Source organism: Nothobranchius furzeri, chromosome 11 (genome assembly GCF_043380555.1).
Source record: "Nothobranchius furzeri strain GRZ-AD chromosome 11, NfurGRZ-RIMD1, whole genome shotgun sequence".
Classification (NCBI taxonomy): Eukaryota; Metazoa; Chordata; class Actinopteri; order Cyprinodontiformes; family Nothobranchiidae; genus Nothobranchius; species Nothobranchius furzeri.
Window position 1 is genome coordinate 24,481,858 of NC_091751.1, and position 17,783 is coordinate 24,499,640.

The 17,783-nt window shown below is 44.6% G+C and overlaps 1 protein-coding gene across 1 annotated transcript; it reads left to right on the forward strand.

Annotated features, from left to right (window-relative positions):
• The first annotated feature begins 5,848 nt into the window (after positions 1–5,848).
• On the forward strand, positions 5,849–10,997 carry tac1 (tachykinin precursor 1). Its single transcript, XM_015955745.3, has 5 exons — positions 5,849–6,167; positions 7,110–7,212; positions 8,419–8,442; positions 10,720–10,776; positions 10,849–10,997. The coding sequence occupies exons 1-5, from the start codon at positions 6,051–6,053 to the stop codon at positions 10,893–10,895; spliced, it is 348 nt and encodes a 115-aa protein (XP_015811231.1). The 5' UTR covers positions 5,849–6,050; the 3' UTR covers positions 10,896–10,997.
• Positions 10,998–17,783: the final 6,786 nt, after the last annotated feature.

Below are 17,783 nucleotides of genomic sequence, written 5' to 3' on the forward strand. Positions count from 1 at the left end.
GTGGCCGGCCTGACGCGATTCTCTAGAACTGTCGAATCACTCAGGATGATCCAGTTTTAAGGTTTTGATGTTATGACTTGCACAGCCAATCAGAGGCTGACAGGTTTGAGAGATGTTACCAAGACAACTCAGAAAAATGCCTTCTTGATACAGGATGTTCTGACTGGTTTAAAAGTCTCTATGTGTTGTAGTTTAACTTAACTGTACTTGTCATTGTGTGAATGCAGGTGTGAGGACCTTGTCGTGTAAACATGCTGAACACACTGCAGTGGTAGATATAACACAACATAACATCCATTCAGCGAGCACAGATTAATGAAGCATTTCATTATACTATAATTATTATAAGTAGTAATAAACAAATGTTTATCTAATGATTATCTGGATTATAAGTCATGGAATAAGTTCTTATTGATTTAAGAAATCATTCCTGAATTTAGCAATTGATTCGAGCTGGAGTTCTTCCTTCTGTGGAGGCAGCCAGATGGGACCTTGGGAAAGAAAGTTGTTGTTTATCTTTCAGAGCTGCAGAGTCTGTGAGCCCCAGCTGGTAGAAGCAGAAGAAGAAGAAGAAGAAGAAAGAAGAAAGTATCATTTCTATAGCGCCTCTCAAGATAAAAATAATGAGGTGCTTCACAAAAACAAAAAGTTTAAAAATATAAAATAGCATTTAGAAAATGTTAATATATTTTAAATGAGCAAAAATAGACAATTGTGATTAAAAAATCTTACGAAAGAGAGAAAGTGAATAGGAAAGAGGGACATCAGTGGATCCTGAGGAAGGTGGGGAGAGCAGAGTAAAGAGAGAGTGGTGAAGAAGGTCATACAAAAGCCAGCTTGAACAAGTGAGTCTTCAGCTGCTTTTTAAAGGAGACCACTGAGTCCACTGATCTCAGGCTAAGGGGAGAGAGGTCCAGAGTCTGGGGGCCACAGCAGCAAATGATCTGTCACCTTTGGTCTTTAGCCTGGTGCTGCACAACCAGTAGGCTTTGATCACTGGACCTCAGGGACCTGCTGGGGGTGTAGGGACTAAGAAGATCACCAATGTAAGATGGTGCTTGTCCATGTAAGGCCCTATAGACCAGAACCAGGATCTTGAAATGAACCCTGAAGTTGACTGGCAGCCAGTGAAGCTGGAGGAGAAGCGGGGTGATGTGGGTGTGTTTGGAGGACTTGGTCAGAAGCCGAGCACAGGCATTCTGAACCACCTGTAGACGGTTCAGGGAGGTTCTGCTCAGACACGAGGAGATGAAGGTGTGGAGAACAGTCTCAAGTTCAGAGCGCGACAGAATGGGACTCAGCTTAGCAATGTTCCTGAGATGGAAGTAGGAGGAGCGAACAAGAGAACTGACATGAGAATCCAGGGTGAGAGCTGGGTCAAAGGTCACGCCAAGATTCCTGACAGAAGGTTTGGTGTGAGAAGCAAGATGACCAAGAGAGTCTCTGACTTTGGGAACCAGCTTGTCTGGGGCACAGATGAAGATCTCAGTCTTATCTCCATTCAGCTGTAGAAAGCTCCCAGCCATCCAGGTTTTGATAGAGTCTAAGCAGGTGTGTAACAGCTGCAGCTTAGACATCTCATGGGGCTTAAAGGAGATGTACAGTTGGATGTCATCTGCATAAAGATGGTAGGAGATTCCTTTGAAGGAACTCAGGATGTGCTGAAGAGGAAGCAGATAGAGGAGGAAGAGCAGAGGCCCCAGCACAGAACCTTGTGGGACACCATGAGTAAGAGAGGTGGTGGAGGACCTAAACTTGGAGACGGCCACAGAAAATGAGCGCTCAGAAAGATAAGAGGAGAACCGCTCCAGAGCAGATCCTGATAGGCCTACCCAGTCTCTCAGCCTCTCCAGTAGCAGGTGATGGTCAACAGTGTCAAAGGCTGCAGTCAGGTCCAGCAGGACCAGAACAGAACAGTCCCCTGCATCACTGTGAGTCAGAAGGTCATTAGAGACCCTAAGAAGAGCTGTTTCAGTAGAGTGACGCCGGGGACACACCGGCCGCGGAAGCGCCGCGAAAATGGGACCGCCTTCATTGGGCGCCCTTGTTAAGCTGTTCTATAGACCACATGGGCCGCCGAAGTGTCGCGAATCGCCTCGCGCCGGCGCGTGCCGGCGCTTCAGCCCGCGCCGTGCAGCGATCATTTCAGCGTCGGCTCTATTTTTTTCGCGAGCCGCGGGTGAATCGCGTCAATTCTGGCAGGAAGTCAAACCTACACATAAGAGGCAGGCAGGTAAAGTTAACAAAATAAAGCATTTCAAAATAAAATTCCGCAATAGTCAAATGTGTTCGTAATCAGACACTGCAGAAAAACCACATGAACACACACACACATTGAACTTGTGTGCGTGTGTGACCACGTGAAGGGGTGTGTGGTTTTGGGTGTCTTTTCACCGGAGCAAACAGGACAGAGAGGCAGAAAGTCTGAGGCAAGCAGTTAAGATGGATGACTTTAAATTAATTATTGAAGTTGAGAAACACAAGGAGCTGTACGCCCCCCGAAAAACATGATTATTTACGTACCCATAGGATACAGCTGCAGAATTGGAGCGGGTTCCAAGAGATTCAACTGGCAGAAACAACTCATACCATAGGTTCACACACACACACACACACACACACACACACACGCACGCACACACACACACACACACACTCAAACGTAGAGGAAAAGAGCTGAGAAAAGGCAGAGAGGAAATGGAGGACACCAAGTGTTTAAAAGAAAAACTACAGCTGAGCTGAGGCGCGCCTCGACTGGGGCGCGACTGATCTGAACTGAGGAGCGGCGAGCAGCGGCCGAATTTCGTGAGCGATTCGCTTCTCGGCGCTTCCGCGGCCGGTGTGTCCCCGGCGTGAGTGAGGGAGACTAGGGGCCTTAGCACAGCTCTGTTGTCTCTTGGCTTCCCGGGGCTGGAGGCTAGGAGGGGGATCTGGCCGTCTGGTTGGGGTCTGGGGTGGTGGGTTGCTTTGCTCAGCGTTGGACGGGGAAGCCTGTTCATCAGCACCCCAGCAGAAAGGGTCGAACTCTGGGAACCGGTAATGGTTGTACCTAATGTGCAGCAGTACTGGGACCAGAGTGAATAGGGTGTGTATGGGGAGCATGAGTGGGTGTTCAGCGTGCATTTTTTGTAAGTATTGGGTTGTATGTGTATGTGTGAGCATGAGCGAGGAAGTGTGTGACTGTGTCTGTGTATGACTGTATATGTCAGGTGGGGCCTTTGACTCCTCCCCTCTCCTGGGACTTCTTTTGCTGCTATACATCTTCGTCTCCTCTCCCCCTGCCACATCTAGTGTGGAGTGTGGTGCCTTGGTCTGCCTGAGTGTTTGTGGCTCCCGGGTCAGGGTGTTTAAGATTTTTGGCGTCTGCCTGATCAATCCTGGTGGCTGCCTGGTGGGATCTGGGTCCCTGGGCTCTGCTGGGTCTCCGGCAGGGGTGGTCGCCCCTGGGTCCCGGGTCGCTGGGTTACGGGCTCGGCTGGCTAGGGGATGGGAGGCTGCGGGCTGGCCTGTGGGGTAGCCGCTGATATCTCCCAGGACTCTGCCGGCTGTTGGTTGTGAACCCCCAGGGCAATCGTCTGCGCCTCTCAAGGGTTTCAGGGGCTTTTCTGGTCGCAGTCTCCCTGGGGTCCCTGTAATCTGGGGCAGCGCCTGGATCTCTGGGACTTGGAGCTCCCTCCATCTCCTACACATCTTTGGGGGGCAGAACTGTGGCCCCTCACACTCTCTATTGGACGCTTCTATAGAGAAACTTTACATATACAAGCGTGTGTCCACACACAGGTGCTCACATGGTGCTCTCAAATGTATGGACTTGGGCACGTTCAACACATGTCTTAAGGCTGCGGTTGGCACTAAATGCACTGTGATTTATTATCGTGTGATTGTTCAAACAATGTTGATTTTATATTTCTTCATCAAGTTGACGCAGTGATAGCTTGCTCCTGATGTATTGTTGTGTGTCCCTTTTCTGCAGGTCTAGAAGCAGACCCCTGTTCAACATTGATTGTTAATTTTTGTGGGACGCTTTGATGCTCCTCCTGAGAGTAAATCTGTAAGGCTTGCTACCAGCATTCAGACATTAATTCTGTTTGCTTCACAGCCAGACAGGACAGGGGGGAAAAATAATAATTTGCAAAATGAATGTTTTCACAAATGGAGCTCCATACTTTTATCGCATATAGCTTTTAAGCTCAGCTGAAGTTACGTTAGGTCAGGTGCATCATCAGCTGACGTAGTCTTTGGCCGTTGCTCAGTATGCGTACTTGTCTGAACTCGTGTACTAATGTACAACATCACCAACAGTGGCCCAGATACTGTTCCAATCCTAAATATGTATGGTAACAAGTACGCTCAAAGTTCCCAGATGTTCTTGTTGCACTGTCCGTTGAATCGAGGATGCATAAACGCATCCTTCTTGGGCCAGCAAGGTATCCCATTAGAAAGCCCATGGCTGTAGTGTTTTTACATCAAAAATACAAATGATTAAAGAGAAGGTTCACTGAAACCAAAAATGTTTTTTACTTATTATTTTTGAAAATGATCTGTCGCTTTGACTTTAACATGCAGGCTTAACGTACCTTCAGACCACCATTGAAGTAGCCTAAAAAATACAAGCATGGTGACGAGTTCCCATGTCTAAAAATTTATTCCAGGATCCTTGAAGAGCAAGTCACCCCGTACCAGAGTCTTACTCCACTCCCACTTCCTGTTTGAAAAAGCAATAAATGCTGTTGCCTGGCAGGGCGAGAGGGCAGAGCCACTAACAAATACACACACAGGCTCGCAACAGCGTTGTGACATCATATGGTACAAGCTAACATCATAGGGTACCTTTTAGCCAATAGCGATGGAGATTTAAATTCAGTGCAGTTTTTACCTGAAGAGGGCGCAACGCTGACAGTTTCAGGCAGAATGTTTAAATTTTAACTAAGATGCACTAAAGTGCCAAATTATTGCCTACATGTGTCTACAGCACAATTAGACACTCATTTATATAGTTTATCAGCAAAAAATTGTGTATTTGGGGATGACTTGCTCTTAAACTGCAGGAGAGCTTAAGACCAGACAGTATCAGACAGAGAAAAACTCATGCTGCTTTTATTTTAGTGGTACAGCTTCTATTTTATGGTGGTCCAAATTTGCATTTTTGACGTAACCTTCTTAGTTACATACCTGCTTTACGATTTTATCTGTGACCCTGAGATATTTATGCAAATGAGGATTTTTACGATTTTATTTTATACATGAAAGTGTGCCACTGCAACTTGAAACAGAATTTGTACATTTTCTTGTTGTTTCTGTAGCCTATAGTAATTATGTCACTGAAGCAAACAAATCAAAATTAAAATCAGAAACTTGTGTAACAACACAAAGTGATTGGAGCAGAATTCCCTCAAACATAAAAAATTATCCAAACTGTTAGAAGCTTTATTTTTAATTGTTAAAACTAGTGGAGACAGATGTAAATAATAATAATTTATATGTAATAACAGAGACCAAACTAAATAATTTACAAGGTCGTTTGGAGTTTGGATGAAGCTTTAAAGTTTATTTTGAAGATGGACATCATAAGGTCAGAGGTCATGATTTCTGCAGTGTTTAGTTGGGAATTTAAAGGTTTTCTTAAATATTTCATGTAAAGTTTTTTTGTCTGGGTGGAGTAGAAACATCAAATTACTCACCCGAGTGCTGAACGTCGTTGTACAGACCAACCTGCTGGTTCTGACCCGCGCGTGACGGTCCGGACGGACCCACAACCTCATCATCACGGAGTTCTGCTGCCATCGCGTTGCTTAGCAACGCCGCTCAGGCTCCCTATAAAGACAGGAGCGCAAGGCGCTCTGACAGAAGAGCGCACGAGACAAGAGGCCGCGCGCGCGGAGAGCTTCCAGCGGTGTGACGCACGCGCGCAATGGAATAAAAGCGCTTTCTGAAGGAAGGAGCAGCGCGCGCACAGCTCGAGCTGATTTAGTTTCTAGTTTTGTTGTTTGACTGCGGCTAATTTATTCTGATTCAATCAAAAATAATAAAAACTGTAAAAAAAAACAATCATGAAGTTTCTGATCCTGCCGGTTTTAGTGGTTTTGATCTCCGCAGCTCAAGTGTTTTGTGAAGAGACGGAACCAAAGGACGGAACCGAGTTCTGGACCAGCAGGAACCCGATCCAGGTAGCATACACGGGTCTTTCTGAATTCTCCCAGTTTTAATTTGACTGGGATGTAACATGGTTTTATTTTATTGAAGGTTTTGTCTTGAGCCTTCGAAACGGAGCAGAAATATAAAATTAGACATTTAGAGAAAATATTTTAACTCTTTGGGGGCAAAAAATGATCTCCTACAGAACTAATCTCTGGTTATTGTGGATTAAATCAGACCTGTGCGTTTTAAATGGATGTTGTTCTGCTTGTTTTACTTCTCAATAGCTGGAGAACATTGATCTGAGGTCTACAGGAACTAAAGGATCCAGTTTCTTTAATTGAGAGCACAAATCTGTCAAATTATTAGCAAAAAAATTGTATTTATTAATTTTTCTGAAAACAGTTTAACTGTCACTCCAAAGTGTCTTCTTTGGTTAGTCTTTATTTGTGTATTCATGTAAAGTAATTTATAACTTAAGGAATTTTTAAGTAGTTTTTTTTTCAGTAAATTTCTTCAGTTTAGCTCAGTTTGTGGGCTTAAAGCAACTGGAGTGCTTCACCAGAACCTCCCAGAACATCAGCGTGACCAAGTCCAAACTGAGCTGAGAAGACTTGTTCCTCTGATGAATTTTCTCTGTCTGTAGAAATCTAATCAAACCAACATGGCTGCATGTTCAGTGACGTGGAACGTCCTGAGTTTGACTTTGTGAACTGGAGACGAGCCAACCTGCTCCTCCTCTCTCTGCAGATGAATGAGTCTGGTATAAATCATTAGAACTGGGTGCCGGGGCCATTAGCGGCCCCCGGTCCTCGTCTCAGCTAGACTAATGCACACTAGGATGAGAATAGAAACTGTTACTGAAAGCCCCAAATCCACATAGTATTTATCAGAATTATTAAAGAGAGACACAGCAGATCCAGGTGATCTGGATCTGGATTATTACTGGGTTCACTGATTCCACCCCTCCGCAGGAGGACTGGCTCTCCAGTGATCCATTCAGAAAAATCCTGCTGAGGATGACGAGGAAGCCGCCACCGCGTCAGTTCATCGGTCTGATGGGGAAGCGCTCCATGGGTGAGTTGGGTTTCTGAGCTACGGAGGCAGATTAGGGACACTAAAAACAGCAACAACTTGGAGGCAGAGTTGTGATAAAATTTTAAATGTCCAGAATAAAAGTCTGAGCGTTAGGCGTGTGGGCGGACCCTTGGTACCAAAAAAAAGCCTCAGTCACACTAAATGCAGAACAGATGTGGTCTGGACTCTGTACAGCTTCCACATGGACCAAAAATCATTGAGTCCAATCAGAGAGTTCACACCGGCTGCCATGCGGACTAAGATGCAAAGCTCCGGAATGTTTTTGCATGGAGTCCATTTGCATGCAGTGTCACGATGTATAAATAATGACATGAGCCAGACAGGAAGTGAGACTTGTTTCAATGATCATTTGGTGCTCTTGTGAGAGCAGATGTCCCTCAGACAGACCTCAGTCAATGTGAGCGGCCGTCTGTGCAGAAGCCACATGCAAACAGCGTCTCAAATGAGTTGTTGCTTTCTTACCTTCGCCCTGCCTGGGACGGCTGTTGCTGAGGCTGCTCCGTGTGCGGAGCGCCTCACGGAAGGCTTTTTTATAAGCTTGCTGGTTGGTGCCCACAAAGCGTTGTGAATTACAGCGATGTGTGTGTGTGTGTGTGGGGGGGGGGGGGCGCCACGTAGTTTTGTGTTGGGAGCTTAGAAACATGGATTTTAAAACAGTATCAACACTGCTTGTGTGCCGCTTTACCAGCAACTCTTCCAACTCCACAAATGCAGATATGATTTTTCTACTGAGTTGCATCAAATCAGCTTTTCCAGGTACCTTGCCCAGTTCAGGCACTCCGCTGGTTCCTGAAATGGCGTGGTGAAAAGGAGACACACGCATGGCACAATGGTCCGGTAAACTTTGTCCCGATAGTAGAAATGGGCCTATAGCAGCCAATTAAGTTGCTTTCTACAACAAACTGGAGCTTTTCTTCTTCCTGGGCTGGCTGATGGTGCTCAGTGCCCGAAACGTCCCTCGGAAGTTTTTTTTTTCATGAGCCTGATTAGTTGGTCCCTCCCATGCCCCTTGGTGCCCATGGACCGACCACTGGCGCAGGTAAAACAGCTTTACCGCTTTCTCACAATGTTATAGTCCAATGTGGACTTTTATTCTGGACATCTCCACTGTAATCTTGACACTTCCTCATACATCGATTGGTTCGGATCTTATTTTTAATGATGCTTTCTTTGTGTCTCCCTCAGCAAATGCACAGATCTCCAGGAAAAGTAAGTCTCAATTAGTTTGAAAAACCATTAAACAGCAGGTCCACTGAGAAACCATTTTCACTTATTGTTCAAAATTATCTTTATTCTGAGTTTTTCATGCAGGATTGAAAGTAAAATAGTCTCCTACACCTCCTGCATTAGCTTCTGATAGAAAACAGACATATCTACGCCACACTGTCACCTAACGTTCAAAGACTCAACCATCTTGGCTCACGACGGGAAAGGCTGTTGTCGGTTTAGCATCCAGGAAAACAGCAGAGAACTAACTATTAGCAATGCCACCACACAGCACAACTCCTTCAGGCTTGTTATTTGTGGAAATTAAGCAAAAAAAAAAAGAGTCAGTGGGACTGACTTAGCCAATCAGAGGAGATCTGCCCAAATGTCAGGAATAAAGACTCAAAATCGTCTGGGGATACTTTCTTCTCTTGCGATGTCCTCAAACAGGCGCACCGGAGCTCTTTTTCCCCAAAGAACAACTGGCAAGAAGTTCATTCCTACTAGAAACAACTGCAAATGTATTAAAAACATGAGCAAAGTTTACCTTTAGACTCAAAAATGACCATAAAGACAATTCTGTTCAAATTGATTCATTGAAATTTTATTAACATTATTTATATTTATTTATATTTTATAATATAAAATGATGTTTATCCCTTTAAAGCCTGACGTGTGAAAAGATCACTGAATGCAGATTTTTAGCAACCGACCTACTTGTAGTGGTTACAGTAGTTTCTCAAAATAAACCCCAAAAATCCACCAAGCAGTCGAGGACAGGAAGCAGCAAAGTGCTCCGCAGTGAGAATAAAAGCACTAAAGCTGAGCTGCATTTCTAATTTCATGTTTAATTCATGCTGTGATTTATTAAAGGCAGCAGAAGGAGAGCGTTTATCTTCAGAGTTCAGTAGAACAGCTGCTTCATTTCATCTTTGGGATTAAAACCAGTTTTATTTTTCCAACCAAACAGACCAGAGCCAACACAGTTTAATTAACAACTCCCACAGGTGGCTTCACAGCAGTGTGTGTGTGTGTGTGTGTGTGTGTGTGTGTGTGTGTGTGTGTGTGTGTGTGTGTGTGTGTGTGTGTGTGTGTGTGTGTGTGTGTGTGTGTGTGTGTGTGTGTGTGTGTGTGTGTGTGTGTGTGTGTGTGAGTTAGGAGGAGGTCCGAAGACCGAGTGACAAAGCAGGACAAGAAAAAAGAAGCTTCTAAATGAGTCAGAGTTGAATTCATCCCACGACCATGCTGTCAGTCACGAGGGGGGGGGGGGGGGGGGGGGGCTCTGAGTCTCTAGACCAGACAGAAAACTAAACAGCTTCCACACCCAACTCATCAGGCTAATGCAAATATTGATTTCTCTCTTGTAATATAAAGTAGTCCCCCAGGTCTCCCTTGGGTTATACACCCCCCTCCCTCCCGCACAAGCTCTCATGATCCAATTACAGGCCATTACTCTGACTGACAGCAAACACACCACCACCACCCGTGTGCACCGTAGCTGCTTCACGTTTACTTCCAACCAATTTATGTTCCAGGTTTAAACAGCAGGAAGATGAAAACACAAGCCATGTTGCGGAAAGGCTATTGCTAATGGTTAGCTTCCATTAGCTGAAATGCACTCTTGGGTGGGCCGAAGCCAAGGTGGGCGGGGCCACTACATACACTATTACACTTCCCTGCGATGTAGGAGACACTGGCTGTTGTTGGCCTGGCTGTTTTCAGTTCATTTTCTTTCTGCGACTAATTCAGGTGATGGGAGTTTAAGACGATGTTCGTGTTCAACATGTATGCACAAATCAGGGACCGACCATACCTCAGAAAGAACAAGTAATACGCCGTTTCTCAGAGAACTAGACCTTTAATTTTTAAATTCCTCACTCCCCGCCTCCTTTTGTAGCAGTTTTCAAACAGGAAATGTGGGTGGAGTAGAGTCTGGTAGGGGGGTGACTTGCTCTTTAAAGATGAAACGTGGATGATCAAAGTTCGTATTTTTTAAATTCTATTTATTTAAAATGCACCAAATCACAAGCCGTCTCAAGGCACTTCACTAAATAAAACATTCCAATTGAGCTCAGTTCATTATGACAGACCAGCATGTTGCATCGAGTCACTGACAAGAGACTTCACAGCAATCCTCATACTAAGCAAGCATGTAGCGACAGTGGAGAGAAAAACTCAACTTTAACAGAGGCCCAGAGGATCCCTGTCTGAGCCAGTGGGACAAGAGATTTGAATCTGATTACTTTTGTGTCAAAAAGCCTGAATATTTCTCTTTTAAAGGACACAAAGTGAACTCGTTTGTAGGACTGATGGGGAAGAGGAGTCAAGAGGAGCCAGGTGAGCTAAATCCTGGTTACGTTTTTGTTTTACTATTCATGTTTTCTACATCAGGTCTTTGTCTTCCTGCAGAGTCCTACGAGTGGAGCACAATACAGACGTACGACAAGCGGCGCTGAGCAGCTGTTTGCTGGAGGAACCGCGCCAGCTTTGTTTTACTTTAACTGTATTGTATTGTTGTTAGTTGAATAAAATGATTGTTTCCTTGTTTTTGTGATGTAGCAGTGCTCCACCTGTGCCAGTTTTGTTTGTTCCATCAGAAGGCCCGCTGGGCCGCGAGGAGGGGGAACCGTCAGTGTTGATGTTCTAAGTGGTCTCTGTGAGAGTTCTCTACCATCTGTCCTGTCACAAACACTAAATGTTCTAGTGGGCCACCAGAACGCCCAGGACAGCTAAAAACACACGGGACAGGTAAATTATTATTATTAAATCGATTTCTCTATCAGGCGAATTTTCAGCCTGTAGGTTGTGATTTCTTTAATTTACAGAAACAGGAAAAATCTGCAGCTTGTTAAATTTATAAAGAAGAGTGTCCTCTAGTGGTGGGCAGAGGTACTGCTCAAACAACAGCACAAATGGATTCCGGAACATTTAGTAGAAAGAAATGAATATTTTGTGTTCAGAGAACAAACTGCTGCGGAACAGGCAGAGTTTTATTTTGAAGTCGTCTCGCTCTGGATTCGCCGCTGAAAAATAAGCAAGTTCTTCACACAATCACCTGGGGCCTCGTTTATAAAACCTTGCATAGAATCCTGAGTAAAACTCCACCTAAGCTCAGCAAAAACATACCAACACAAAGTCATTTTTAAATCGCACCCATCCTAGAAATGAGCGCAGGTGTTTTTGGGTGACATCCTGCCTCCTGCACACCTATTTGTTGTCAAAAATGGACAATGCAAACTGTTATGAATACTGCATATCAATACAGCTGCTTATCAGCAGCATTTTGGGGGTAACCATGGCAACTAAGGCAGAAAACCTGGCTCTGGGGCGTGATGTTGAGACAGAAAAAAAGTTTCCTTGCTTTTGAGCAGCACTGCAACCTCCTAAGAGCTGCTGAAATACAGGGAGTGCAGAATTATTAGGCAAATGAGTATTTTGTCCACATCATCCTCTTCATGCATGTTGTCTTACTCCAAGCTGTATAGGCTCAAAAGCCTACTACCAATTAAGTATATTAGGTGATGTGCATCTCTGTAATCAGAAGGGGTGTGGTCTAATGACATCAACACCCTATATCAGGTGTGCATAATTATTAGGCAACTTCCTTTCCTTTGGCAAAATGAGTCAAAAGAAGGACTTGACAGGCTCAGAAAGGTCAAAAATAGTGAGATATCTTGCAGAGGGATGAAGCAGTCTTAAAATTGCAAAGCTTCTGAAGCGTGATCATCAAACAATCAAGCGTTTCATTCAAAATAGTCAACAGGGTTGCAAGAAGCGTGTGGACAAACTAAGGTGCAAAATAACTGCCCATGAACTGAGAAAAGTTAAGTGTGCAGCTGCCAAGATGCCACTTGCCACCAGTTTGGCCATATTTCAGAGCTGCAACATCACTGGAGTGCCCAAAAGCACAAGGTGTGCAATACTCAGAGACATGGCCAAGGTAAGAAAGGCTGAAAGACGACCACCACTGAACAAGACACACAAGCTGAAACGTCAAGACTGGGCCACGAAATATCTCAAGACTGATTTTTCTAAGGTTTTATGGACTGATGACATGAGAGTGAGTCTTGATGGGCCAGATGGATGGGCCCGTGGCTGGATTGGTAAAGGGCAGAGAGCTCCAGTCCGACTCAGACGCCAGCAAGGTGGAGGTGGAGTAATGGTTTGGGCTGGTATCATCAAAGATGAGCTTGTGGGGCCTTTTCGGGTTGAGGATGGAGTCAAGCTCAACTCCCAGTCCTACTGCCAGTTTCTGGAAGACCCCTTCTTCAAGCAGTGGTACAGGAAGAAGTCTGCATCCTTCAAGAAAAACATGATTTTCATGCAGGACAACGCTCCATCACACGCCTCCAAGTACTCCACAGCGTGGCTGGCAAGAAAGGGTATAAAAGAAGAAAAACTAATGACATGGCCTCCTTGTTCACCTGATCTGAACCCCATTGAGAACCTGTGGTCCATCATCAAATGTGAGATTTACAAGGAGGGAAAACAGTACACCTCTCTGAACAGTGTCTGGGAGGCTGTGGTTGCTGCTGCACGCAATGTTGATGGTGAACAGATCAAAACACTGACAGAGTCCATGGATGGCAGGCTTTTGAGTGTCCTTGCAAAGAAAGGTGGCTATATTGGTCGCTGATTTGTTTTTGAATGTCAGAAATGTATATTTGTGAATGTGGAGATGTTATATTGGTTTCACTGGTAAAAATAAATAATTGAAATGGTATATATGTTTTTTGTTAAGTTGCCTAATAATTATGCACAGTAATAGTCACCTGCACACACAGATATCACCCTAAAATAGCTAAAACTAAAAACTACTTCCAAAAACATTCAGCTTTGATATTAATGAGCTTTTTGGGTTCATTGAGAACATGGTTGTTGTTCAATAATAAAATGATTCCTCAAAAATACAACTTCCTTAATAAGTCTGCACTCCATGTAGTAAAATTAAACAATATTAAAAAATGACTGGAGAATGAGACTGAAATAGTCAAGTCTGCTGATGCTTGTGTAAAGAAATTTGGCTGGCTCAGCCATATTTGTAAAGAAAATATTGACTGGCTCAGTTATATTGTAAGGAGAAACTGTCTTTACTCAGTTATATTGTTAAGAAGACTCAAAGGTTGTTTTCATCGATAAACTGACGATAATATCTGTGTGTCTGTGTTTCAGTTCAATGAGGAAACCAGTTTGACAATTAAAAGTTTTAATTCTTCAAATTAAACTAATGATTTTGAAATTGACAAACAGGAAATAACAATCAACATTGGCAACTTTGTGGGACAATCTTTAACAGTTGATATGCTGTTCTTGCTCAAATCGACCTTCTGTCGGTGAATGAAGATTGAGAGTAATAGGATGTGGTTATGGATGCGTGGGTGTGCAAAGTGTCGTGAGAATTGAACATGAGGTGAGATGAATGCGTGTGTGCATCTGATTTTGCTTCAGGAAGAAACAGGTGTCTGAGTGAAAAGTGATGGTTTGAATAAACTTAGGTTTAGTTGGAAAAGATGCATCAAAACGCTATCTGTCGTGTTTTGCCTCACCGAAAATCGGACCCTCTGTTGGACCCGGGACGTCACCTTAGGATGTTTCATCCAGGGCACCTTGGCTGGCAAAGAAGACAAAGATGTGCCGCGAACCGGTCCAGAGTTGCCCTCGGTACACGTTGATGGTAAAGCGTTTTGTCGATGCGCTTTCTTAAGTTAAGTTCACTCAGAAATCAAAAGACTCGGTAATGAGTCTGCGTTAGAAGTCGCGATTCAGCTATTCTGCCTGGCTTGGCAGGAACAGCGTGAAAGGGGGGAGGAACGAGCCAACAGCCTCTGCCCCCCCTTTGGTTTTCAGGTCCACTCTCTTTCGTTGTCCAACACGAACTGAAAACATAAGACTGAAACTTCCCAAAAACCTTTCTCCTCTCAAAGCAAACGTGTGCGTCAGCAAATGTGTTTTGGAGTTTACTGTGAGCAGATGTGTGTGGGTGTGTGTGAATGTTTGTGTGCTTGAGTGTGTGTGAAGGTCAGTACCAAACATTCTCAACATTATTTAAGAATGGATTCATTAAATCTCTTATAATTACCCAAAAGCATAATAGTCATTCATTTGATTAAAACACATTTATAATGAGCAAATTGATGATTAAACTTTTAACATTCAAACCAAGAAAAGGAAGTTTAAACTTTATGTTTTGACTTGTTGTGACTACTTGTCCATGAGAACTCCTTCTTCTGGTACCGCAGCGGTGGCAGATGTTATGGTTTCCTCCCAGACTCGCTGGCGTTCAGGTCTTAATCTGTGGGTGAAAGTTCTCAGCGACCCAGCTTTGACACAGCTGAGTCCAACACCACCTTTGTGACAGAAAACCCATATTTCCTCACGTTACACTTGTAATAACCTGCTTCGACCGCGCTTTTTTGTGTAAAAACCATAGGTAAAAACCAGCATTTGGGACTGGGAGTGATGGCACAACCCCAGGTTTGTGTTAACCCTAAAAATAATGACTTTAGAAAAGGACTTTCCTGTCCTAACAAGGGTTGTGGCAGGGTTCTTGTTCAGGCTTTAAAATTATTGCCCAAAGTGGTTTTCAGCAGGACAATTTTGACTAATCAGACCTTATTTACTGTAACACACTTTTCATGTTTGAACCTTCAGCTGGTCCAGAACTCTGCAGCGAGGCTCCTAACTGGAGCCAACAGAAGAGCACACATCACTCCTGATGTCTGTGAACTGGTTACCCGTTAACTTTAGAATCCTGACTATGACTTTCAGGGCTCTGCATGGTCAAGCTCCTTTCAGTATTACGGAGCCTCATGCTCCAACACGAGCCCTCAGGTCCACACATCAGAATCTTCTAGAAGTTCCAAAGGTCAGATATAAAAGTCCAGATGATCGCTCCTTCCTGAATGTTGCACTCAGACTTTGGAATGATCTCTTTATCCTTACATAGTACTGACAGTCTGGTCACCTTTAAAAAACTTAAATCTGTTGTTTTCTTCTTGTTTTTACTCTAATTTTTTCTGTTTAGATATTTATGATCATTTTATAACTTCATGACTTTCACTGATTTAAATGTATTTGATATTTGCAGTTTTGTTTGCATGATCACTTTGATTTTATGAGTTTATAATTTTTGTTTTGTTGATCTCTGCGAAGCTCTTTGTGATTCTTTGTGATACGTGCTGTACAAATAAAATGTACTTACTAAAGGATCACATCTGTGATTAAGAAACGAGCCTGGTGGTCGAGCCTAAGCGCCTTGGGCCTTGAAACAGGTGCTGTTTTACTTTTGAGCTGTTGAGAAGGAGAGACAGGTGTGGAGATCACTGTCCCCTGGCTGAACCTTAATTCTGGGCAGGGTGGATCTTCTGTAGCAGTCTTGTGTTTGCAGCAGATCTGAAGAAGCCTCTGGTTGTAGAGGAGGATCAGGGTTCTCCATCATGTTCTCAACCATCCTCCCTAGTTCAACCAACTCCCATGATTGGGGCTCTCTTGCCAAGTCCGGTCAGTTCTGTAACGTTCAACGAGACGAGGTCTTTGAAGATGTCAGTTTTTGAGGTCCGTCAGCATTAGAGTGCGAGAAAGAGGCAAATCGTAAACACACAAGAGCAGCAAAAGAAGAAGCAGAAAGTACAATAAAAAAGTCAGCCGTAACAGATCATTGCTTAAGAGAAAACCATATAATGGACTGGGACAGCACACGGATCATAACCACCGAACAACAAAAATACAAAAGATGGATCAAGGAAGCAATCGAGATAAGGAGACGTGGATGTGGGACCATGAACAGGGACGACGGAGTTTACACGCTGGACCACGCATGGGACTGCATCGTCGGAGAGGGGAGAGCGGGCAGTAGAGGGCGACAACGTCCTCTGCTGCCCGCAGATAAACGGAGAAGGAAGTGACGCGTCACCATCAGCGTCAGCCTGAAGAAGCCGGCAGCCGTCGGCGAAACTGTAGCTACAAACAGGTAAACAAAACTGTTTCTGTGTTTAAAAAAGAACGAAAGCATGGAGGCATTAGAGGCCGTCTGATGGTCGCAGAGCTGCGGCTCACATCAGTCATGGCTTTAGTTGGTCGAGGATCGTTCAGTGTCTTGATGGATAGAAGATCTGATCTTCCGGCTCCGTCCTGGTGAAACGCTTTTGGGTCTTCCACGTGACTTTTTGTTCCATAACCCTCTGGATTATTTATGATATTCCAAATGACTAAGTATGTAGACCTTTATTTAAAACATCATAAGATGTAAACATCACATGTACTTTTTCCCGCATTTTGACGGGATGATCACTTGACACTTGATGCTGGAGTGTCTGGTCCCTGCAGCTTTTTATTCAGAGAGAGTGGAATTTGTGTGCTGTGATTTCAGGTCTTCTGCATTCAGGACTAACACTGAGGGTCTGGCAACATCTCCAGGTTCTCAAGAGGATTTAACCTGTCGAGCTCGTCTGTAATCCGGGCGAAAACCTAGATACACAAACACAAACGTTCCCCGACGTTTCTTGGTGTCAAAATGGATTTTTTTTTTTACAATATTATAAAAATGAACAATTCTGTTCAAACCAATCCACGTGTTTGGTGGACTCGGAGAAAGCTTATAACCGTGACCCCAGAGGAACCCTGTGGGGGGCACTCCAGGAGTAAGGGGTGGATGGTCTTTTGCTAAGGGCCATTCGGTCCCTGTACCAGAGAGGGTTGGGACTCCGCCAGGGCTGCCCTTTGTCACCGGTCCTGCTCATAACGTTTATGGACAAGATTTCTAGGTGCAGCCGTGGTGTTGAGGGTGTGGAGATTGGTGGCAGGAGAATATCGCCTCTGCTTTATGCGGATGATGTGGTCCCCCTAGCTTCATCAGGCTCTGACCTACAGCTCTTGCTCGGCACCTTCGCAGGCGAGTGTGAAGAGGCTGGGATGAGGATCAGCACCTCCAAGTTTGACAACATGGTTCTCGACCGGAGAAGGGCGGCTTGCCAACTCCGGATCGGGAGAGAGGTCCTGCCTCAAGTGGAGAAGTTCAAGTATCTCCGGGTCTTGTTCACAAGTGAGGGAAGGAGGGAGCGGGAGATGGACAGGCGGATTGGGGCAGCATCTGCAGTGATGCGGACACTGAACTGGTCGGTTGTAGTGAAGAAGGAGCCGAGCCGGAAACCAAGGCTCTCGATTTACCAGTTATCAACTGCCCAGTCCTCACCTATGGTCATGAGCTTTGGGTAACGACTGAAAGAACAAGATCACAGATACAAGCGGCCGAAACGAGTTTTCTCCGCGGGGTGGAAGAGACTCAGAGTAGAGCCGCTGCACCTCCATATCGAGAGGAGTCAGTTGAGGTGGTTTGGGCATCTTGT

Excerpts from the sequence above, each read along its gene's own strand:
- tac1 (XM_015955745.3), top strand. The coding sequence starts at position 6,051 with ATGAAGTTTCTGATCCTGCCGGTTTTAGTGGTTTTGATCTCCGCAGCT. Across the intron at positions 6,168-7,109 it reads CCAGCAGGAACCCGATCCAG|GAGGACTGGCTCTCCAGTGA; the intron begins GTAGCATACACG and ends ACCCCTCCGCAG. Across the intron at positions 10,777-10,848 it reads GAGGAGTCAAGAGGAGCCAG|AGTCCTACGAGTGGAGCACA; the intron begins GTGAGCTAAATC and ends GTCTTCCTGCAG.